Source organism: Phacochoerus africanus, chromosome 5 (assembly GCF_016906955.1).
Source record: "Phacochoerus africanus isolate WHEZ1 chromosome 5, ROS_Pafr_v1, whole genome shotgun sequence".
Taxonomy (NCBI): Eukaryota; Metazoa; Chordata; class Mammalia; order Artiodactyla; family Suidae; genus Phacochoerus; species Phacochoerus africanus.
In genome coordinates this window covers 40,054,905-40,079,670 of record NC_062548.1, presented here as the reverse complement: position 1 = coordinate 40,079,670, position 24,766 = coordinate 40,054,905, and the positions used below count along the sequence as shown (strand labels likewise).

The following is a 24,766-nucleotide window of genomic DNA, read 5'->3' as shown; positions in this document are numbered from 1 at the left end:
GGTCCCACCTCAAAGAATTAACCGGCCCCTGTGTCACCATTTCTATCCTGGAGAAGCGCTGCTCCAGCAGTTGAGGGATTAAAATAGTGAGTTAGCAGTTCTGCAGTCTCAAATCTCATGGACTATATGTACATTCTGGTGGAGAAGACAGACTAGAAATGAACAGAAGCTGAGAGTGGAAAGGTAAGAAGTGATGTGTGCTATATTAAAAAAAAAATCAACAGGCATAAAGGTAGGAGATGCTGATGCAATTGTTTCAGATGATGGGGCCAAGGAGGATTCCTCCGATGGGTGATATCTGGGCAGAGACCTGGCTGGGAGAAGAGAATTATCCAGGCATAGGGACTAGCAAACAAGTGCAAAGACTAAGGAGGTGCATGTTGAGTATGCAGAAGGGAGGGCAAAGAGGCCCACGAACAAGCTAGGGGAGCCGCAGGAGGCAGAGGGTCAGCTGTCTGCATCTCCTAGATGAGGGTGAGGGTCTGGACTGGAAGGCTCTGGCCATTCTACTAACATTCTTACTTTTCACAATTTCCTACAATTTCTGAGCAAGTGGACCAGCACTAATTTGCTTGTTTTTATTTGTTTGTTTTAGGGCCATACTTGCGGCATATGGAGGTTCTCAGGCTAGGGGTCGCATTGGAGCTGCAGCTGCCAGCCTACTCCACATGCTAGATCCGAGTAGCATCTGCAACAGCAGCACCAGATCCTTAACCCACTGAGTGGGGCCAGGAATTGAATGCACATCCTCATGGATACTAGTTGGGGTTGTTACCGCTGAGCCACAATGGGAACTCCTAATTTGCTTGGTTTTATGTTCCACCTTCTGATCTTCCAAAGGAGATGCATTTCTAGTTCAACAGGATCACACTTTAGAGCCAGAATGACTTTTAAAGAATCAGATATGGGTCAATCAAGAATTCTTCTTCCCACGATTAATTCTCACTAAGCCTTGATAGGCACCAGCCTTGGGGGATGTAATTGCAAACCGGGGAGACCCTGCCTTTCAGAAAGACACCTTCTAAATGTTTAATTCTGTTCTCAAGCTTTGTCGCCGTTTCACGTTATTTTATTCTTGTCTTAGAAATGTCACCCTGTGCCTTGGCCATAAGCTTCAGTGGAGTTCTCAGGGATGCTTATCCATCTGGGTGGGGAATCTCCAGGTTCCTTTGAGTGCTGGTGGCCTTTCAGGAGGCCAGTGGAAGGTCTCTCAGCCCAGCTGAAGGGCAGGTGCAGAAAGGAGGTGTCGGAAGCGAAGACTCGAGTCTCTTCTCATTTTAGGGAACTCATCAGGTTGACCAGTGTGATGGATGAGGACATGCTCTAGCGAGGACATGCTCCTTTCTAGTAGACCTGGGTTGGAAGTCAACCCTTTTGAGAGCCTCATGCCACCAGAAATGGTAGAAAATGAAACCAGCCCCAATGACTGTTACTTATTCACCATGTACTTCTGCTTGCTTAGCAGGGGACCTAGCAAGTGGAATAATGACCTTCAAAAATATGTCCATGTCCCAACCTTCATAAACCTCAGAACATGGCTTTATTTGAGAGAGAGAGAGAAAAAAAAAGGTCTTTGCTGATGTAATTAAGTTAAGGATTCCAAGACAAGCTCACCCTGGATTCAGGCTGATCTCTAAATCCAATGACTAATGTCCTTATTAGAAGAAAAAAGCAGAGGGAGACTTGAGTCTCAGACACACAGGGACTGGAGCCGTCAGCACCTCTGAGCCCAGAGGCCACCAGCAGCCAGAAGAACAAAGAAGCATTTCTTGTACAAGGCGTGGCCCTTCCTTGTACATCCCTGGGAGAGAATCAATTTCTGTTGCCTTAAGTCACCATGTTCTCAGTAATTTCTTAGGAAATGAGTAGAAGGACATGAAACACTGACTCTGCTCTGAATAGGTTTCCCTGAAAGTTCCCAGCAAAAAGGAAATCTCAGACCCTGAAATACTCTACGTGAGAGTCAGTTAAGGATCCTTCCCGGAGCTCTGCCCACCAGTGTGATTGAGCCTCTGTTGTGGCTTTTTGGTTCACCTGCTACACCTCCCTCTGGTCCTCACCACCCATCCTGCCTTCCTGTTACATCACATCATAGAACATAGGCACGTTCGAGCTAAAAGATTTTTTTTTTCTGTTTCTCTTTCTCAACCCCTGGATCCTGTCATTCCTTGTCTTTCCTTTCCATTCCCCTACAATGTCTGAACTCTTTGGGCTTTAGTTTTTCTTTTCTGTGTTATCTTTAAAAAAATTACCTTTTAACACGCAGGTATTCTGACACAATCATGTACAAGCATTTGTATATTTGCGCACGTTACAAAATGATTAATTGAGCGCTGTATGTTTTTATCAAAGGAAACAACACAAAGATTTCTCTAAAGTCCTGTTTGACTAAAGATGATTAATTTTAATTTTCACGAGCAGCATAATGCTATTAATCATTTAATATGTTTAATCATAATCTCTGTAATTCCTAATTAGGTTTATTAAGCTGAAACATCCAGCAGTTATACACAAATCCAAATCTAAGTTTTCTTCTGGGGAGGAGAAGGAGCTGGTTCTAATTTGCATTTGAACAGCAGCTTCTAACAGGAGGGGGAAAAGTGGGCTGAAGGCTTGGGGACTCATCTGCTGCTTCTGCAAATGTAGGGAGTCCTGTGTTTGAACAGCGAGACCCCCTGAAAGTTGACAGTCTCATGATTCAAGGTCATTTCTATCTCACGGATGTGTTGCCAGACCACACGTTACCAGCAGATTAAATACAGTCCCTGCTCTATTTGGGTTTCCACATTGTAATACTGTTCTTGGACTGTCACTTGAAGGTGGCAAAGCTGATGGCTGTGAGTTTCTTCATACACTCATAATCCATGCGCACACAGGGTCGGTTGAGTTCTCCAGCCGGGAAACGGATTTATCCCTTGTCTACCATGACTCAGCCTGCATCTCCCGCTGGTCCGATCACACCTGTGGTATGATCCTTCAGTGCCTCCTCCTAGCTTTCGGGATGAAATGTATCTTCTTGATCTGCACACAGGGCTCTTCACCGTCCAGCCCCCGTCTCCCTCCGCAGTGTACTCTTCCGCACTTCTTTTCTGCGCTCGCCCTCCACCCGAGGACACGAACATCCACGCATGGCCCTCTGAATCCAGGCCCGCCTCACCTCTCTGCATCCTGGTGCATGCTTTGCCCCTTGCTGGTGCAGCATCAAACCCCTTTACCCTTCCTCTTAGATATCTCCCACTGGACATGTAACCTCAGGATTGGCAAGCCTGCGGAATCTTCAGCCTGGCAGTGTGTCCCTGATCCAAGTTTACTCAGAGCCTAGGGATCACTCTGACCCTAGCTCCTACTCATCTATATTACTGTCTCTTTCTACCCCTTTCTCTTTGACTAAACTGGAAACTGCATAGGCTTTGGAGGACGAATTTGCGTGTCCAGGGGACAGTAGTTGCTCAGGAAGGATGTGTTTAATAAGCAAAGGAGGACCTTTCCATTATGTTTCCTGAGGGGCGTTTTCCCCCTTCTATTTTGACATTTGTGTAAAAATCACCATCGGTCTATAAAAAAGCCTTACCTTCCATTTATTCTTATTTTTATATGTTTTGGCTGCACCCACGGCATGCAGATATTCCTGGGCCCGAGATCGAACTTGAGCCACAGCAGCGACCCAGGCCACAGCAGTGACAATACCAGATCCCTAACCTGCTGAGCCACCAGGGAACTCCTCCATTTATTAACCATATCTTGTGTCAAGAATCCTGCCAGTTTGGCATATATGTTGCTGTGTTCAGTCTCTACGGAGCCTTATAAAGGGTGCACCATCATTATTGCCCATCGTCCAGATTAGAAAACTACCACCACCCTCTTCATTCAACCCAGCATCATGGACAAAATGACCAAGTCCACTGTCTTCATAACCTGGCCCTTGGAAGTTGAAGAAAGTCATCAGATAGGGCTTAGGCCACCAAACCAGCTTGGAAGAGTAGTATGCCGACCACCCGAAAGCCTTGACTTCTAAGTGTAATTCAAGATGTGTTAGGAGAGCGATGCCAATGAAATCTGTCCATAAACACAAGGGTTGCTGAGACAGTCACTATGCCCATGGTATTTCAGCTTTCACACAGTTTGTAAGATTGTTATCTTAAACTTGGCTGCCTGATTGATAGTTTTGTCCCAGGGTACATGCTTCTAAATTGCTTATCAGTAGGTGGGGATGATCCCTTGCTCATAAATTTGATAGGAGTCCTGGTAGGTTTTCCATCATGGTTTTAGAGAAGCAGGTACGTGATTGGGTGACATCTACTGCCACCTAGAGACAGTGCATGCTAATTGCAGACAAAGTATCTAGAAAGGAGGCATCTCTGCTACATTTGAAGTTTGGGAATGGCCTTAATGATTAAACCAAATGTTACTGTGACTTTTCTCCTACTTTCTGCGTATTTAGGAGTGTCAGTGTAATATCATGCTATCCAGGCTTTTATTTGGGGCATGCGGGGGTGTGGGAGGCAGAGTAATGAGTTATGCTAATATTGGAATATTATCTATACCAACTTAGGCCAATAGAACTTTCTAGAAACAGATGTTCTATATCTGCATTGCCTGACGTGGCAGGCACATGTGGCGACTGAGCACCTGAAATGTGGCTAGTTTGAGGGACTGAATTTCCCATTTTACTTAACTTTAACTCATTTGCATGTAAAGAGCCATATAGAGTCCACTGTAATGAATAGCACAGTTCTGCACAATCACGAAATGAAAAATTAAAACCTTAAACAAGGTTAAGTCAATCAGATGGTTGTTTGGACTTCAAGACACCCAACAGCTTTTTTAAGTGTTTTATAAGACTGCCTTAATATGTTGTCTCTATGGCCTTAACAAATATGTAGGCCTATCTTAAGTTTTTGAACAGACTCGATGAAGAGATGAGCATTTGCCCCCCCCCCATGATGTTTTGTCTCATTACCTATTAAAATTCCTGGCCCCCCAGTACCAACCACCCCATCCCCTCGCTTTATCCCTGTAGCGCATATCTCATTCTGCCTGCTATCTCCTTAACGAGTTTATTGTCTGTCTTCCCCTGTGAGAATTATGATCCATAACAGTCAAGATCGCTGTTGCTTTGCTCACTGCTGAATCCAGGATGGGCCCTCAGTGGGCGTTTAATAAATATTGGTTGAATGGGAGTTCCCATTGTGGCTCAGTGGTTAAGAACCCAACTAGTTAGCATGAGGATGCAGGCCTGATCCCTGGCCCTGCTCAGTGGGTTAAGGATCTGGTGTTGCCTTGAGCTGTGGGGTAGGTTGCAGAAGTGGCTCGGATCCTGTGTTATTGTGACTCTGGCATAGGCCAGTGGCTGCAGCTCTGATTCAATCCCTAGCCTGGGTGCAGCCCCAAAAAGACAAAGAGGAAAAAAAAAAAAAAAAGATTGAATGAATGAACGAATGACTCAGCAGTTTCTTCCTGTCCTTACGCCTTTGTTCTGGCATCTTCCTACCATTTAGGAGAAGCAAAAGCACATGGGAATGTACCTTCGGGTCCACTCAGAGCCTCTTTGCTTTACACTTGTTCTTTTAGCAGACAGATGACGCGGCGCCAACGGATGGCCAGCCCCAGACACAACCTTCCGAAAACACGGAAAACAAGTCCCAGCCCAAGAGGCTGCATGTCTCCAACATCCCCTTCCGGTTCCGAGATCCCGACCTCCGACAAATGTTTGGCGTAAGTACTGCCTTTCTCCTCTGCGGGGTCCACTCTGGGGACCCCAGCGTCCTTCCCTCCTCGTGTAAGTTCTTGATCTTCATACCTCAAAGGTGAGATGTTAACACAGCAAGGGAAAAAAAGCATTTGACATCCTAGTCTTTGGGTCTATTGTAGCCAGGACCTCTTTGTGATTGTAGCATGAATTTCTCTGCATGTGTTTACCACATTTCCATTTTGACCCCCAGGGCACTTCTTCTAAGCAGTAACTTGAATATCAAATGGAAACGGGCTCCCACTATGGAAACAAGCCCTTTGATGATTCCCCCATCGAGGGGTCTGGGACCCCGTGTCACAGCTAAAGTAACCATTATGAGTCATCTTGGTTTTTCTCCCTATCGCAAATGTCAAATTATTCGGGAAGAGTGACTCAGAGGATATGCCTTCAGACCTTGGTCTTTCCCAGGCACTGAGCATTTCAATTTCAGAGGTGGCTGTAGAGAATAATTAGTTCCGCATAAAACTTCATTAAAGCAAAACAAAGCAAAGCCACTACGGATCTCTGAGTCTGACTTGTCTCCTGCTATATACGTTCTCCTGGAAATAGTGATGAGGATTCAGAGATTTTTTTTATTGTGATGTCCCGTGCCACAAATGACAGCCTTGCCCAGGCACTACGTTGAAACACAGAGCAAGGTAAAAGCCACCACCCACCCAGAGAAAAGAAATCCCAGGGGTTGCTTGCTCATGGGACCTTGTGACCATGATTTGTTTTTCTGGACGATGTTTGCACCATCCACCTTGGGAAGGGATGAGTTTGTCATTTCTTCAGGCTTCGTTCCACCAAACACAAAGCTTTGATAGGGCTTGGCTGTCATTCACTTTTGCAAATGCAGCCAGTCTCTCCATGACAGCCCAGCCTTGCTGGGAAGTATCTATGGATTCGTTAACAGCTGCCTTTAGAGTAAATGTTGGCTGCCTAGAGATTCTCCTTCTAAGGGCTTTTGGATGGATGCAAATATTACCAAAGGAATAAGAAGTGGCCCAATTTTAATGCCTAGCTCTGGGCCAAGTAGATCTCATTCCCCATATGAAAAGGAGAGCCCTCTGAGCGGTGGGGTTAGCGTGCACATTTTATTTCTTCAACATGCACAATGTTGATCAAGTATGCATCTGACACAAAAAACAGAACAAGCGCCCTAATATTTAAGATACCCAGGCTCGAATCCTGACATTTCAGAGGAAAAGGTCAGCTTCTGCTCTTTTATCTCTCTCATTTGGTAATAACCTTGAGTTGAGCCCTCTAACTCTTGCACAGCAGAGATACCCTCGGGCACTTGCAGGTCAAAGATGACTTTGAAAAGTGCAGAGCATTCAAAGTTAAATCCGAGGTTAAGTGTGTGTAAAGCAGTGAGACCAGGTCTGAATGATGGGCAGCCTGAGGAATTAGATCCCTTTCATCACGTCGGTTTAGGAAACTGTCCGGTTCTTCAGTCTGTCTGGACTCAGGTGTCATTGGGCTGTTGGCTTTGAACTGGGTCCTCTTAATGACCAGCCTCTGCTCTTTTCTGGTGTCACTCATGGCAAGACATCCCAATTCCCACCCACGGAGGATGCTCTTCCCTCACTGCTGGTCTTCTGGTTTTCTTTGTGTGTGTCTTTTTAGGTCTTCTTGGTTTTCTTGAAAGTTACCAGAAGGAAGGCTACACTGCTCAGTCAGAGAGGTATTCAGAATAGTCACCGTTAGACTCCGAAGAGGAGATCCTTCTTGCATGAATATCGGATGCTCTCTATTCTTTTCTGGGTAGGACAGGTGGCACAGGGCAAAGTCTTGCCAAAAGATGGATTGTTCCACCGGTTGTCAAACTTTGCTCAAAAGCTGCTGGGTTCAGGGCCACTTTTTGTAAAAGTCCACATTTTCAAGCTACTTGACAAGAGGTCGATTTGACAAGAGGATAGCTACACTTAATATCTATCGATTCAGAAAGTGCAACAGACCTTCAGTAATTCTTTTTTTGAAAGTCTGTTGCAATCACTTTAACTTGAAAATAAAAAGAAAAACGAGCATGAAAAATAGTGGGAAAAGTGTTTCCCAGAGACAAAAGTAGAGACAGGAGAGGACTGGTGATCCAAATAAAAGCTTTCAAACTCCTTCATGGTCAATTTTAATAATAATAATAATAATAATAATAATAATAATAATAATATACATTCAGTAATTCCGGAATTAATTTGATTCACCCCAAACTGCCTCTGTATCCATCGTTAAAAGTATGCAAGATTTTTGGGGGGTTTTGTTCATAAAGATAATCTGGCACAGGAGTTCCCTGGTGGCTCAGTGGGTTATGGATCCAGCGTTGTCACTGCCGTGGCTCAGGTGACAGCCTTTGTGGGTTCGATCCCTGGCCCAAGAACTTCCGCATGCTGTGGGCATGGCCAAACATCTTAAAACATTTTTTAAAATAACTGCACACATGGATCGCTGGGTGCTGCAGTAACTGTGAAGCTCCCTTGGTTTCCAACCACCATTCTAAAGACATGGAATTTTAATACTGCAAAAATCTATTCTTCCTGGCCAAACAGCGGCAGCAGCAAACTCATTCCGGTTATATGACACCTTTAGCGGCTTGAAGCGTAGGAAAAGGCACCTGTAGACATTCTCATTATCTCCCCACACTCCGTTTACAAGAATTAAGCCTCGTTTCCTTTTTCAGGTCAGAGTTACATTTTAACCCCAACCAGGTGGTTTCCACGTCACTGGAACCTGAGATGTCGCCTCTCCTTTTGTAGCTGTATTTCGCCCCGGTCCCTTCACTTTATCGGGGGCTAGAGGAAGGGCGACAGCAGAGAGAAACTCTCACAAAGGTTTCTGCATTTTTCTCCTTTGTCTCTTTTGTTTCAATATGGCCATGGGGATTTCAAACCAAAACCTAAACACAACAACAAAAAAAGCAACTTCCTTTCTCAAACCGCCTAACACCTGGCGGTGCTCCTAACAACTTCTGTAACCATTAATAATTCAGCCATGAAGTTTGCAGCCCCTCCTGGCCTCCTGGTTACCACGGGGGCCTCGAGAGGCCTCGACATTTTATTTTATTTTTCAGTTTATTTTTTATTAGGGTATGGTTGATTTACAGTGTTGAGTCAATTTCTGCTGTATAGCATAGCGACCTAGTCATACACATATGTGCATTCTTTTTTCTTCTTATCTTCCATCATGGTCTCTTCCCAAGAGACTGGATAGCATTCCCTGTGCTACACAGTAGGACTCATTGCTTATCCATTCCAAATCTAACAGTTTGCATTTACCAACCCCAGACTCTCTATCCATCTCACTTCTTCCCCCTTGCCCTGGGCTTTTTATTTTTAACGTGTGTTTCCTGTTTGTTTGTTTGTTTTTCTTTTTTCTTTTTAGGTCCGCACCTGCGGCATAGGAAGCTCCCAGGTTAGGGGCCAAATCAGATCTGTAGCTACCAGCCTATGCCACAGCCATAGAAACACCAGACACGAGCCGCATCTTCGACCTACACCAGATCCTTAACCCACTGAGTGAGGCCAGGGATCGCATTCGCATCCTCATGGATACTGGTCAGGTTCTTAATGCTCGCAGAACCACAATGGGAACTCATTTAATGTGTGGTTTTAGTGTCTTTGTTGCAATCCTGGTGACCTTTCTTTAATCATTCACTTCCTAGGCTTTATTTCCTCCTCTTTTGGATGCATTTGTTCCATGTTTGGCATTACAACATCAATGTCATCTTGGATTTCCCGGTTTGTTTGGTTTTCTTTTAAATAAAACTTTCCAAAAAAAAAAAAAAAAGAATAAATAAATACAACTCTCCTTGGTCAAAAAATTCTGGGGCCACCATATTCCAGAGCAGAAGCCAGAGTCTTTTGAAAACACTAGTTGGTGTTTGAGTGAAGGGGTGCTGGTCCTGGATGCTTTGCTGGAAAGGATGTGCGTCCCGGCCAGGCCCCCTTCCTCTTGATCATGGCAGGCATCACCAAAGAGCATGCGTTTCCCTCACACTTAAATTCACCAGGGTTGCGTGAAGGCCATGTATGGATTTCCACCCAATTAATCACATCTTGCTCCAGAATAGCAAGCTCCATGTAACCTTATATTTACAAGGAAGCATTTCCGGGTGAGGGGTGAGAAAGGTAGTTATAACACATCCGGACCACTGGGACAAAACATTCCATCCTAGGACTGTCTTCAGAAACAGCGGCTCCCTCAATACCGGCTCCAGTTTTCACCATACCCTTGTCAATGTCACCGCCTTCCTTTCGCTCCCAAAATACAAACCCTCTGGGCATGACTATGATCTATTCAAGTCTCAAACCAGATCACAGGGCTTTCAGAACATGCAAAAGAAGCCTTTGGGATCCCCTGTTTCAATAACAAAACAGAGATAGGCACACCTGCAACGAGAATGCCAGAATCCCATCTATCAGTCACTAAGTGAAGCCATTTTTCGGACGTGGCAGGGTGCCTCCTGTTCCTGCCTCCCAAACACGAAGCTGACCGGACGAAAATGGGCCTGCTGCCTTTTCTTAGCCTCCATGCCCACGCTTGGAACTAAGCTTTACTTTCATGTTTTCTGCTGTATCCATTGAACACCGTTCAAAGCTTTTCAAGGACATATCATTTGATCTGAGAATGTCTAAAAATGGATGGTACCTATTTGCCCAAGTGCGTGCCTCTAAGCTCCCAGATTGCATCCTTGATGCAGCTATTGAGACACCTTGCATGGATGCTGAGACGTTGTTGAACACGGCGGAACACTGGTGTTGAGCAAACAAATCCTAGTTATGTCTGCGAATGAGTTGTGTCTATTTAAATTGAAAATGTGCCAGCTGTGTTTACATCATTAGTACCAAACTTCCCAATTAAACTGTTGATACTATAAATATAGTACACAACTGCCTCAGAAATGGGGCTTACATCAGCATTCCTCTTACGGCTTATTTCATGGGCTTTCAGAATCCTCTACCCCTTGGCAACTGCCAAAGAGGCAAGTATTTGAGACCATTTCAGGGCATATGGTGCCATTGTTCCATTTAGGCAATGACACATATGCTAGGATTACTTTTTGATTGGTTCTGTCTCCACCAGATCTTATTTTAAAGGACATGTTTCTGTGTTGACGGCTTCGAGAATGTTCCGCGGGTGACATTTGCTACATGGTTTTAGAGGAAGTCCTTTTCAAGCTTCTCTATCCATAAATATATGTGCTTCCAGGCTCTTATGCCCAAAATAAATATGATAGCATCTGTGCAGACTGAATATTCTAAGGCGTTTATATCAAAACGATTGCCTCTGAGGAGTTCACAAAGCTGGGGGATTTTTTTTTTTTTTTACTATGAAATTCACTTCACCTTTCAATGGCAAGCCCTGCATTTCCCAAATCTGAACGTTTTCTTCTATTTTTAATGATTCTCTCTGCCCAAATCTAGGGCACTGAAAATGCACTGTGGAAGAATGTTCTCTTGACCAAAAGAACAGTTGAGTGTCCACAAATTGCAGGGTGAGTTAGCTTCGTGTTTCTTAGCATTTCCACAGGACCTGCCAGCGATACGGACATTCCATCTCCTCTTGTGGGCGAGAGCCTTCACTTCCTGACGTCTTTCTAGCCTTCTACTTCTCTGTGACGTGGAGAAGCATGTGGACTCAACAAGAAAAATTCAAGTTTGGAGCTCCCATTGTGGCTCAGCGGGTTAACAACCCGACGCGTATCCATGAGGATGCGGGTTCAATCCCTGGGCCCGCTCAGTGGCTTAAGGATCCAGCATGGCCATGAGCCGTGGTGTAGGTCACAGATGTGGCTTGGATCCTATGTGGCTGTGGCATAAGTGTAGGCGTAGGCGGGCAGCTGCAGGTCTGCTTTGACCCCTAGCCTGGGAACTTCCATATGCCACAGGTGTGGCCCTAAAAAGCACAAAAAAAAAAAAAAAAAAAAGAGAGAGAGAGAGAGACAGAGTGAGAGAAAGAAAAAGAAATATTCAAATCTATAAATCTGAGCCCCTGGCCAGGTTCATATCCTGACAGATGGACGCATTTCTGTGTCAGAGGATGCCACATCTTTGAGTTTCTTTTTCTCATGGTCAGAACTACTTCTTTTTTTCTTTTTTTTAGCGCCACACACATATGGAGATTCCCAGGCTAGGGGTCGAATTAGAGCTACAGCTGCCGGCCTGCAGCACAGCCACAGCAATGCCAGATCCAAGCCACATCTGCGACCTATACCACAGCTCATGGGCAACACCGGATCCTTAACCCACTGAGCGAGGCCAGAGATCAAACCTGCACCCTCATGGTTCCTAGTCAGATTCATTTCAGCTGCGTCACGACCGGAACTCCCAGAACTACTTTCATTTCAATATTTTGAGCTATTTATATTCCACTGGGGTATGCATTTTTTTTCTGTTTCCAAGGAATGTAGATTTATTTGTATTTTCCAAAGCAGAACCTCTGTATGTTCCAAATAATTTTTTTTTTTTTTTGAATCTTAGTAAGACCTCTTGACACTTGCCCCCGGACCTCCCAGGTCTGCGTGAGTGAAGCATACAGGTCAGGCAAGCTGCCCCCAGTTCTCTGTGTTCTAGTTTCTTGTTTCTCTCCTGCCCATGCCTCCCCATCACTCCACCCTCTGCTATACAGAGGCTGCTTAAGGATTTCCCCCCTTCAAGAGAGGCAGAACACAGACTCTCCTAGGGGAACAAAGGATGCAATAAAAATCCAGGCTGCGAAAGCAAATGGAACAATAGGAAAGCTCAAAAACAGGAGGAAAGCTGATGGAGATTTTACGTTCTGTTGTTCTATTTATTTATTTAATCATGAAGGCAGGCATTTGCTTTCATTCGGCATCAGGGTAAAATTTCTTTCTGATTTTCCCCTGGGCCATGTCACATACGTTGTGCCCCCTTCTCCAACCTACACTTACACAGAGGAGACCACACCCAGGAAATGCCCAGTGCACTTCCGCCATCTAAGACAACTGAGAGGATTCCAGCATCGGGGAAAAGGATTTGGGATGATCGGATGCTTCTGGTTCAGGGTCTGTGTTCCCATTTTTTAAGCGTGAATCATGAACTGCTTGAGGTGCGTTTGCCAACTTAGGACTGCTAGAGTTGTGAGTTACTAGGTGTAGTAAGTTAAAAACCTTAAGATCCAATAGTTGAACTTGAATTTCCAATAACAGATGTTTTACTAAGTCTGTCCCAACTGTTGTGTGGCATTTATGTATCCTGAAAAATCTGTAATTTACATTTAGCCAAGGGGGTCTGTATTTTACCCAGCTACCTAATGTGTTTGGAATCTGAAACGTTATTTCCGGATTTGAGTGTGTTGAGTTTCCTCCACTTTGTCTAAAGCCTGGGCATGTTAATTGTCTCAAATATATTTGTTTGTTGAACATCACTGTCCCTTTCAGCCTGAATACAGGTCATAGCAATACTGGTTTCTTGCTTATGATGGGCATCTGGGGAGTGAATCTTCCTTTTATTGTGACTTCTCCTCTTTGGCCTGGCTGCTCCTGGCTTTTGTGGGGCGAGTCCAGAATCCTCAACATTATATTCTAGTTGGATATTTTACTATAAAAATCCCACTTCACCAAGGGGGTTTGGCCCAACGGCGAGTGACATAGCCTAGGAAGGTTTGTGTACATATTTAACCATTTTTAATCTTTGCTCCTCAGTGCCTGGGAAAGTGGTCACTCCTTCATAAAGCAAAATGGAATTAACCTCTTGATTACATCTTTGGTATTAGGTCCCTATTATGAGCTCTTATTTGACAGAATAGGTCATAATATGGGAATAAAAATGTGTGGCTGTATTTTTTCTTGGTTCAAGTGCATCATCGAATGATAGAACAACCAAAAAAAATGTATATCCTCAATATTAAAAGATACTGTGACTTGGGGAACCATTACCCATGTGCATAATATAATTTGCTCTGTTTCTCTTCTTGCTTATAAAATATTTCTATTTCTTTGCAGCAATTTGGTAAAATCTTAGATGTTGAAATTATTTTTAATGAGCGAGGCTCAAAGGTAAGCAACTTAATTCGCTTCAGAATTGTTTAGCTTATTTTAAAATGCTTGTTATAAATACGGGGAAACAACTGCACTGTTTTAATCAGCACGTTGTGAAAAATACACTTCTGTGGGAATTCCTTTTTGGGACCAAGTCCCATTTCCAAAATGGTGGGGAATACATTGGACTCAGTTTAAAATGTATAAGGGGGTAATTTAAAATTGCTGTTTTATATTTATATATCTATTGATGTCTATATATCAAGTTTCCAGAGGAAAACTACCCATGCTTAAAAAAATAATGTTGTTGCTACATTTTTTTTTGTTTTTCAGTGATAATTATGTTCTTTATATTAAAAAGTGAGTTGATAGTCTCATGAGCAGGTAAATATGTGATTATTCTGTATTAATAAAGTGCAGTTATTTTCCTGGGTTGTAGGGGAGAAAAATCTCATATACACCAACCTTTTGAATATAATTTGATCCAGGAGTATGTGTACCCATCCGCATTTTGCAATTTGCCATTGCTTTCTTTTTTTTTTTTTTTCTGGGAAACCAATTTTTAAGCAGATTTCCTTAGAGCTAACAGTGTTCACCAAAATCAGAAGTTATAGGGTGACACCTCAGCATCTTCAAAATGGAAATACACTAGTAGGGGAAAAAAAAAAAAGCCAAACTCTTCCAAAATATCTTTGGTATCAGTGTGACATCATCTAAGAGCAGTGCCCAGACCAGCAGCATCAGCACCACCTGGGAACATATTAGTAAGGCAGATTCTCAGAGTCTAGCCCAAACCTAGAGGAATCAGATCCCCAGAGAGGTCAGATCCTCTGAAACCGGCGCCCAGCAATCTGTGTTTTAACAAACCTTCCAGGGCTATGGTTAACGTTATAAAGCCTGGGTCTGGCTGTTTTTGACACACGCCCATGCTTCATCTCAATGCAGACTGCCCCCTTTCCTTTGCCCAGTGGTGTTTTTCTCAGTTCTAAATTGCCCTCCTTCTACCTACACCCACGGAAGACATGAGAGAGCCAGCAGAATCCCTCCAGGAAAGCAGTGCCTTCAGCCTAGCAGCTGATAACTGCGATCCCCGGGACTGATGGGGAAACAGACTTGGATATTGACCTCAGGAACTAGAAAGTGAACAGGTTTGGTAACTCTTCCTTGTTCGCACCCTGCCAGCTGCTTTTCTGCATCATCAGCGTGTGAACAGGGAGACTGAGAGAAGCTGATTACCAAACACAGAGAGGTACTGGGTTTCGCCTCAGAGCTTTCCTTACATAGGCAGCTTGGGACAAGCCGGTATCCGGGAGGGTACCCAAAAAGAACAGGTTTTAGCTAAGGTGGCAAGGTCCTGTCTCCCAGAGCATAGCAACCCAGTCCTCCCCCCAGAACAAACATTTATTATTCCTTGGATGGTCTGCACCCTCTCTCTCCTAAACTGGCTTAGTATTAACCAAATGGGTGATGCTGGTTGAACCGAGGAGAGAAAATTCTAGTGTTCCCTTTTCTACAGCCAAAAGGATGTTGTGACAGGCCAGATGAGTTTTTGTTTTGTTTTGTTTTGTTAAACTGATCCATTATATTCTCTGGCTCTGCTACTTCAAGGACCTTGTCCTTCTATAATTTCAGATATTTTACAGTCATTCTTGTTTGACCTCCAGGCTGGGGGTGGGGGAATAAGTTAGCTCTCCTTCTGCTCTGTTATGAAAACTATTCTAGGGATTATCTCTGTATGTGCAAAGCCAAGGGCATTAAGAGAAAAATGGGCCTGATCTCTTTCACTCAAGGCTGATGTATTCTTGGCAAAATTATCAGAGATGACCCAGAATGTTGGCCAACTTTCTTCTAAGCCTGAGTCTGTAGCATCACTGCCTGTAAAGGTTTTGTTGTTGTTGTTGTTGTTGTTTTTTAAATTTATGTTTCACTTATATTTTATTGTGTAACTTTTGCCAGTTGGAAGAAACTATTTAATTTTTTTTTCGAGAATTGTTTGAGGACATTAGAAGAATATCATTTGCTATTTTGAAAGTACCACGGTGGTGCTATTTTTAAGACTTCTTCCGTCATCCCCTTGATTAGTCTGTCTCTGGGGCTTTAGGAATAAGACCAGTTAAGTCTGCCACATCCACAGACTGCCTTGGTGAAAATGTGAAGTTGCCTTTTTTTTTTTTCTTGATTAGGAAATATAAAAGAAATACCCTCTCTGGGTGGATGCCTGCCCTCTGAGAGAACCGGTTTTGCAGGTGTGGGAGCTGATGGTTTGGGTATCACTAGAGTGTTAATGGAGACAGTCCAGTTGGGAACTGGCTGGGCGAAGGCAGCAGCTCACACAAGGCCATCTTTTGTCCTTGACATGGTCCTTCGCAGAAAAAGGCCTTGTTTAAAGGGACATCTCCATTTTAAAGGTTGAGAGACCTGAACGGTTGTTATGACCTCATTTTTATTGTTTGGTGCTAAGGAGCAGCCAGGAAATGGGGGAGCCCTTAGGAGCTGGGAGGTCACCTTCTGGCCATCCTCTTTGGGAACGGTCCCCGAGATAGCCACTCCATGCTTAGGGAGGTTGGCTGTGTGTTCTACGGGTGTTTGGTGTGTGTGTGTGTACATCTATACAAAGGCAGTGTCTGTATTAGCCTGGGAATGTATAACATACAAATTCGTGTGTATATGAATAGCAAGTAAACAAGGAAATTGCATTTTAAAAAGATAACGCCATGATAAACAACGAGGGCCATAGAGCACAGGAAAACTACGTTCTATACCCCGTAATAAACCATAATGGAAAAGAATCTGAAAAAGAATACGTGTTCCTGTACATATATGCCTCGTGTTGCTGGAGAGCAGAAATTAACCCAGCATTGTAAACAATTATACGTCAATAAAATAACTTTTTGAAAAAATACTAATAAATTTTTAAAGGATATGCCAGACTTTGGAAAATGGAATGAGATAGCCTCTCAGGGTGAGAGCTCTTATAATTCATGTTTCCTTTTAGGAGATTTTAAAAACATTTTGTTTACCTCTGAAACATTTTGTTTGGGGGATGCAGGCAGAGATAGCTACTTTTTCATATACCTGGGAAACGTCCAATCTCCCCTTTGATTGAATGATGTCTCCAAGGTTGGTTGCCATCCAGGGACAAGACTGGGGCATTAGCCCGGGGGTGGGGAGAGACAGGGGCGTTTCCTGTCCTCATAGACTTTCCTGAGTAACCGGAGAGACAGACACGAAGACACACAAGAGCAACAGAATTTGCCCTGTTTTCTGGAGAATGAGAGGTTGCTGAGATTCCAAGCAGGCAGCCTAATCTTGTTGGAAGATGGAGGGCTTCTGGGAAGAAGGGGCACTTACGCTGCCAGTGAAAGATGAGTAAGAATTTCCCAGGGGAAGGGAGGGAGGAAGGGTGGAGGAAGGAAGGAAGATGGTCTTCCAGGGAGAAAGAGCTGCATGTACAAAGCAGCTCACCTCTTCTAAGTGATAGGAATTCTCTGCACCAGAAACTAGAAGAATCTAATCTTCACATAAGATGAAAAGTCAGTGCACGCATCCATCCAGGGTGCTTCAGAGCCTTTAGTTGAGCTATAAAATGTGTATGTGTTACTACAAAAAGGGAAGATGTCACCTAGCTATATCCCACAAGACTAAAATAGAAAAATAACTGGGATGCGGGAAAGTCAGAATGAATGATTCGTAAAAAGATTTTGAAATAAGCAAGTCAGGGCTGGTCCACATTAGGATCACCATTCTCTGCCTAGGGGTCATGTGTTCCCACCGTAGGGCTCAAACGTGGCAGATTCTCTTCTGCTGCAGGATTGCACCTTCTCTGGGCTCCCCTGCTCTGCTGAGGTAAACCCTGGGAAGCAGGGACTCTCCTCCAGCACTTAGAGAGCCTCTGATTCCCTGGGTACAGCCTCTCCTGCACACTTGATCTTGAAGGGGTTACACATCAGCATTCCTGTGCTCTCCAGGCCAAGTGCAGAAGATATTTCTTCCCCTACCCCGCCTTTTCAGGCTGAGAAAAAATATTCAGAATATTTTTGAGAACTGCAAGTTGCATTTTGCTTAAGATGGAATTCTGACCATGAGGCAGGTCAAAAGAAGCGACCTTTATTGCAACCTGCTTTCAAAGGTGCCAGCCTCTGTGCTTGATGGAGAGGGTACCTGAAAATGCCCAGGTGACCATCTCTCTGGTGACCAGCTAGATCCCGGATGAGAATCTGACCATCTTCTGACCCAGGGACATCATTTCACTTCTTGTTGAGGGAACCGTATGATTAACCAATGGGACATGTAGGAAAACCCCTTTGGTATTTGGGGGGCTCTTTCTAGAGCGAGCTCTCCATGAACCCTACTTTGATAAATCTCAACCAAGCATCTCAGCAGGTTAAAATGAAAAGTATTGAGTTGCCCCCCCCCCAAAAAAAAGAGAGAAAGTGAAGTTTGGCAGGAAATAGCAAGAGTAGAAATAATAATAAAAAGGACTAGGGTTCCCGTTGTGGCTCCGTGGGTTAAGAACCTGACTAGTATCCATGAGGATGTGGGTTCACTTCCTGGCCTTGCTCAGTGGGTTAAGGATCTGGCGTTGCCAAGAGCTGTGGTGTAGGTCGCAGACACGGCTCAGATCCGGCATTGCTTGGCTGTGGCATAGGCTGGCAGCTGCAGCTCCAATTCAACCTGCAGCCCAGGAACTTCCATATGCTGCAGGTACGGCCCTAACAAAGGCCAAAAAAAAAAAAAAGGATCAACAAATTACTTTTTCTCCAAAGAATGGAGTGGACTTCCTTTTAAGTTTGTGAACTTGGGCTTCAGAATAAATTTCCATCTCCATCTTCATCTCTCCGGGACATCCATAATGCAGACTTTTGGCCAGTGTGGCTTACCCTGGGTTCAGGCCAGAATCACAGTGACCCTGTTTGTGGGTGGAATGTTTGTTCAGTTTCCTCTGGCTACATTTTTCCCAGCACTGTGGTGACAAGGACTGCTAGTGTCATCATCACCAAGCCCTCCATCAGTAAGATTCGGACTGTGGCTTTTCTTTCCTTGCCAAGAAAGAGCGCTGCCCCAGATCTAGCTGGCTTGTTCACTATACAACATGGCCACAGATGCCGTATTGTGGGCTTAGAGGTCAGGAAGAGGATGTTACCATGGGGTTGTGACTGACCCCTACAGCTAAGATCCAGATAACCAAGTCAGAAAGGTGTTCCCCTCAAAAACCCACCCCACTCCCTGAGCTGTTCTCTAGGAACTGACAACCTAATATTCTACTTCATTAAAAGAACTACTAAGACTTTTTTTTTTTAATGACCACACCCTTGGCATATGGAAGTTCCTGGCCAGGGATTGAATCTGGGCCACAGCTGCAACCTATGCCACAGCTGCAGCAATGCCGGATCCTTAACCCCACTGTGCCGGGCGGGTGATGGAACCTGCAGCTCTGAAGTGACCCGGGCCGCTGCAGTCAGATTCTTAACCCACTGTGCCACCTCGGGAGTTCCCGAGTCCTTCTTTGGGATGGTGCTTAGTGATAGGCGAGACCATAGAAATCCAGTCGCTGGGCTCATAGGTAACTTTTTCAGCAAAAAGATTTCTGGGCTCCATTCTGGGATTCTGATCCGATCAGCATGGGTCAGGGCTCAGGAATCTGAATGTTTAATATACTCCCTGGTTCTTTCCGACATACAGCTAAGTGTGGGACCCACTGGCCAAGAGTCAGAGCCATCAAATAGAGCATCCCCCTACCCCCCGATTCTGCCTTTTGCCCATGAAGCGCTTTTATTTCAAAACCAATCAGCGTGTATACTCGAGTACCAAATGGGCATTTCACCCGTGCTGTTGAGGACCATGCAGGGTCTTAATGTTAGAGAACCTATGATCACATATGAATCACATAGTTCAGACCTGAGCTCATCACAGACCCTCACAACAGGGCAGAATGAAAGGTGGTTCTGTCTCACCCCCCAAAGGAAGAGGTTTTTCCTTTCTCTCTCAGATAATCATCTAGTCTGACTCGAATACATCCACAGCTAGTGCCCTGCGCAGAGGAGCCCATCTGAACTGACGGGAAGTCCTCACTTAGGTGGAGCATCCAGTAACAGCTCTTTAAACACCATCTGCTGTAATTACTGTCTATTTTATGAGGTAGAGTGACGGTCATACTGCCCCAGCTGAGCGTAAAGCCAGCATTGTCCTCTATGTAAAGTTTACCCAGTGCACAGAGGCATCTCAGCCCATGGCCCTCTCTCACCCAGTTTGCAGAATGAGCTGAGCAAATTTACACTGGAATTGTTTCAAACGGTTGGTGTATATTTCTGAACGAGATGTACACATATTTTTAGGGGGTTTAAAAATAATGTGTCATATTTTCTGTGCTCGTCTTAGGAACAGTGTCAGGGAAGACAGAGGATGGATTTTTGACAATGTGGTGTTTTAAGGGGGGTTTTTTGTTTTTTTGGTTTTGGTTTTGGTTTTTGTTTTTGAAGCTGAACTATTCAAACAAAATAGGCCAGTGTGCAGGAAAGGGTGTATTTGTTATTGACCAATCAGAGAAGTCCCCAGAGTGTTATTACACATAACATTCTATTAAAGGAGCTTATTTATAGTCACGCTGTTGGTGTGAGACTTGAATACCAGCCCAAGGTCTTCGAACTTTCACCTTTGGGGTGAATAAAGTGGTTGGGAAAGTCAACAAGTTCGGAAGCCTGTATGTTATTGGGGGGGAGGGGCGGGGGAGGGGCCGTATTAATTACAAAAACTTGAACTGTTTGCGTTATCAATCCAGTGATGTTTATTTCTATTCATTTCATGTGATTTATTTTTTTCTTATCGGATCAAAGATTTTCAGGTTTATTATCCAAAAAAGGTCTTTCCTTTTTTTTTTTTTTTAGGCTTCTAATTTTTTTGTTGTTGTTTATTTTTGAGAAGTAAAGGCTGTAAGAATTGACAAATTTGAATAACCCTAAAACTGCATGGAGGAGAAATGGTCTTAAAACTACACGGCATGACTTCTCGCAGGCAATGTTAGAGGATTTTGGCATTCATTGTTGAATTTCATGCACACGTTTTATTTTCGTTTATTCTTAATTTGCATGTCAAGAAAGTGGTTCCCTTTTTTTTTTCCTCGTTATTTCATTTTCTTCTCTGTGAAGACACTGTAAAATTTATTTTGATCTCGTTTTCTTTCCGTTAGATTTATTTTCTTCCATAGTGACATTTAGAAAGGTATTTCGGGTATCCTTCTTTGAATTCTTCAGGGGTTACAGCTAACGGGTGACAGAAAAAAAAATCTTGTTCACATTTGTCGCTTACTTATTGCACATTTTAGTATTCTTATAATTTCTCTAATTTGCATGTTCCAGAACTGAAGCCAGGACAAGAAATAGAAATTAAAGCGAGAGAACGTTACACAGTGGTCGTTGACTGAAAATAATAATCTGCATGTCGTTTTGTTTTCCCTTCTCCCTCCTGCATGCAGGGATTTGGTTTCGTAACTTTCGAAAATAGTGCCGATGCGGACAGGGCGAGGGAGAAATTACACGGCACCGTGGTAGAGGGCCGTAAAATCGAGGTGCATGTCCAAAATATTTTCCTTTTCATCCTTTTTATAAGTGTCTGCTTCACGCTCATTTGTTGTTTCAGATACATCATTGTGTCTTGTATGTGACCCTATTCCCTTCTCATTGTTTATATATATATATATTTATATATAAAAAGGAAAACTGGCCTTACTTTTTTTTTATTTGACTTTATTATGTTACTTTTATTACTGCTGAGAGGTGGATGGCACACATGAGACAAAGGAAAGGTTAATCAGAAAGGTTTTTGGTTTTTTGGGTTTTGGTTTTTGCTTTTTTTTTTTTTTTTGGTTTTTGTTCTTTATTATTTTATTTTCCATGTCTTATAATCCATGGGTGCAAGTAGATTCCAGACAGTGGAGAGAGTGTTACAAAACGAAACAAAATACAGATCTGGTTTTTTTCTTTTCTTTTCTTTTCTTTTTCCTTTTCTTTTTCTTTCCACTGCAGGGCTGACGAGGGATCCACAGTGGTGTGCAAATTAAGCCAAATTGTGAACGCAATAGCGTTCGAAAGAACCATTCCAAAAAAAAAAAAATGAGACATGTTTGTCATGAAACCTTTCATTTTTTTTTTTTAAAGAAGCCCAATTTGAATCTTTGCCTTCTTGCAATAACAAAGTGAATAAACCAAACAGGATTTGCTGTTCAATATCTGGCCCCTCCTCAAGGAAAAAAGAAATAAATAACAGCTAAAATGCCGATGCGCAGAATCAATTCTTTCTACCACTGGCTCTCCCTCAAAATGACCATAGGGTCGTATTTGGTAAAACTTAAAAAAAAAAAAAACCAGTTAAAAATGCTTTAGTCTTTGGAGTAAGATGTTGCATATTTTGCCTTTCATTTCCCCCCCTCGACGATAACCCTTAGGCCCCTCACCAAACTCTCAGTAACCATGGTAACTGTATACAAACCCATGCTGGCGATGGTGGTGAATGGTAAGTGGTGAAATCCATCTGCCGTTTCACGTATTTAGTGCTGATATATCTCTATACATATATATATACCACGTGAATTTTTTTGACTTGTTGTATTAAGTTTTCTTGATGCTCTATTTTTTTGGATATTGGTACGCCTGTAACTGAGTGTACGTTCGAAGCTAGCCTGGGAGGCACTGGCTGGATTAATACATGACCAGTGCACATCTTACTCAGATCGTTAACTCCATATTGTGTTAAAGGATGCACCCTCTCTTTATCCTTTTGTTAGCTGTGACTTTAAAGCTTGAATGATTTCGTTAATTCTTGCGATGTGAAAGGCTCTTGTTCCAAGTGTTGAATGCTAGATGTTGCTTCCCTGATGGTTCTCCCCTCTGAAAGTGTTGCATACGGCTACAACTTGTTCGTCCTTTTTTTTTTTTTTTGACATTTCTGTTCCCTCGTACCTTGTCTCTCCCCTTGACTCCACTGCATGTCCCTTCATATGAACCTTATTTTCTGTTTCAAAAAGTATTTCTTGTTTCTGTGTTACCATGGAGTACACGCATGCTTTTAAACCTTCAATTATGCAGTTCCTTTTAATTTGCTTTTACTGTCTCCTTATTAAACTTTTAAATGATATGACATTGCTTTATTGAAATGATTTGTAAGTTAAAATGGTGATGAAGTAAATGTAATTACAAAAATGTATGATTTTGTTATGCACCTACTGCCTTTTATAAAGTAAAATGCATTTTAGTTTTAGTTTTTGTTTTTGTTTTTTTAAATAAGTAATCACAGTCATAATGCATGCAACTAATGGAACTGTGGGCTGGCTCTGGGGTGTGCGCTCATTCACCTTTTTCCATGTACATAGGTAAATAATGCCACAGCACGTGTAATGACAAATAAAAAGACGGTCAACCCTTATACAAATGGTAAGTGGAGATCAGCCTTTTATAAGAAATTGTCTCTGCCTCGGAATGTATTAAGTAACCTACCCAGGGACTCTGTTTCCACAAGCCATCTTTGCCTCCACATGGCCACTGTGTCTCTACTGCTGACCAGCTACAGTGAACCACCTGAATCAATAAGAAATGTCATGAGAAAGGCACATTTAGTTTTCAGGTTAAGCATGCATGTCCTTCTTTTAGTCTCTCTAGAATCACTCCCATTTGGGGTGAGATGCAGTCATTTTGGGGGAAGGACTTGGGGAATTTCATTTGCTGTTCGTAGACTGAGATGAAAGAGGATGGATGTTTTGTTTGTTGTTTCTTTTTAAATCACCACTTCCTCGTGGATCACTGATCGTGCTTGGACGTGGGACTGTAGAATTTGGGTCTGGCTGTGAATCTTCTCTGGAGCGATGTGGCTTTTGAGGTGGCTTGGCAGGTCCTTCATGACCAGGTCTGCAGGGAGAACAGGAAGTCTGGGTGTGTTCTGTTCTTCTCTCTGGGTGGCCCAGTGCCCTTTGGTGAGGTCAGGATGATGCTGTATATTGCAGACCCCTTCGGGACAATGCCTTTCTGCCCTTGCTCAAGGAGACACCTCAAGGAGTTCCCACCATGGCTTAGCAGTGAACAAACCCAACTAGCATCCATGAGGATGAGGGTTCCATCCCTGGCCTCGATCAGTGGGTTAAGGATCCAGTGTTGCCATGAGCCATGGTGTATCTCATGCACGTGGCTCAAATCCTGAGTTGCTGTGGTTGTGGTGTATGCTGGCAGCTACAGCTCCAATTTGATTCCCTAGCCTGGGAACCTCCATAGGCCATGGGTACTTAAAGGACACCTAAAAGGACAAAAAAAAAAAAAAAAGAAGAGGACATCTCAAAACACTTCATAATGAGGATTTACATGTATAAGAAGAATTATTCAAAATGTTCACACATTTTGATTCTCTAATCCTGCTCAGAATACATGTCTCTTAAGATATATAGGTTGGGGGGGAACTGCTGATATGCTAATCACATACTGGAGTACCAAAATTAAAAAGAATGTAATGTAGTCATTGAAAATTAGAGATTAGTGGAATAGTATATCCACTAAGATGAGCAGGATGAAGCCTAGGGAGGGCCTCGTAATGAATGAAAAACTTTTAAATAAAAAAAAATTGTATGCGTAGCATGATTTTAACTTAATTAAGGCAGGCATTATACCAAAATGCTAATGGTTGAGTTGAATGGTGAGACGGGAAGATATTTTTTCATGGTTTCATAGATTTTTTTTTTTTTTTAAAATAACAATTTCATGACTGTCTTCAGGAAAACTGTATGGAATTTTCCATTTTTAATATTTTAATTACATCTGCAACATGGAAATACGGACCTATTTTAAAAAGGAAAATAGAAGAGTCCCTTCATGGTACAATAGATTAAAGATCCTGCATTGTCACTGCAGCAGCTTGGATTCAAATCCCTGGCCTGGAAATTTCCATACAGAGCAGGGGCAACCAAAAAAAGGAAAAGAAAGGAAGTAAGGGGGGGGGGGAACCAAGGAAGGAAGAAAAGTCTAAAATATACTTTGAATAATGCCAGCTTGGTGTCCCACATC

General features: G+C 43.2%; 1 protein-coding gene across 17 annotated transcripts in view; it reads left to right on the top strand.

Moving 5' to 3' along the window:
• Window positions 1-24,766, top strand: part of RBFOX1 (RNA binding fox-1 homolog 1) — a 1,607,565-nt gene that overhangs the window by 1,454,178 nt on the left and 128,621 nt on the right. For 15 of the 17 annotated variants that reach the window (XM_047780546.1, XM_047780555.1, XM_047780550.1 and 12 more), the window contains 4 exons: window positions 5,572-5,715; window positions 13,692-13,745; window positions 21,199-21,291; window positions 23,092-23,152. In XM_047780546.1, the coding sequence (XP_047636502.1) occupies window positions 5,572-5,715; window positions 13,692-13,745; window positions 21,199-21,291; window positions 23,092-23,152 (352 nt within the window). The remainder of the gene's footprint in view (window positions 1-5,571; window positions 5,716-13,691; window positions 13,746-21,198; window positions 21,292-23,091; window positions 23,153-24,766) is intronic. The other 2 variants (XM_047780541.1, XM_047780557.1) reach the window with 1 other exon arrangement.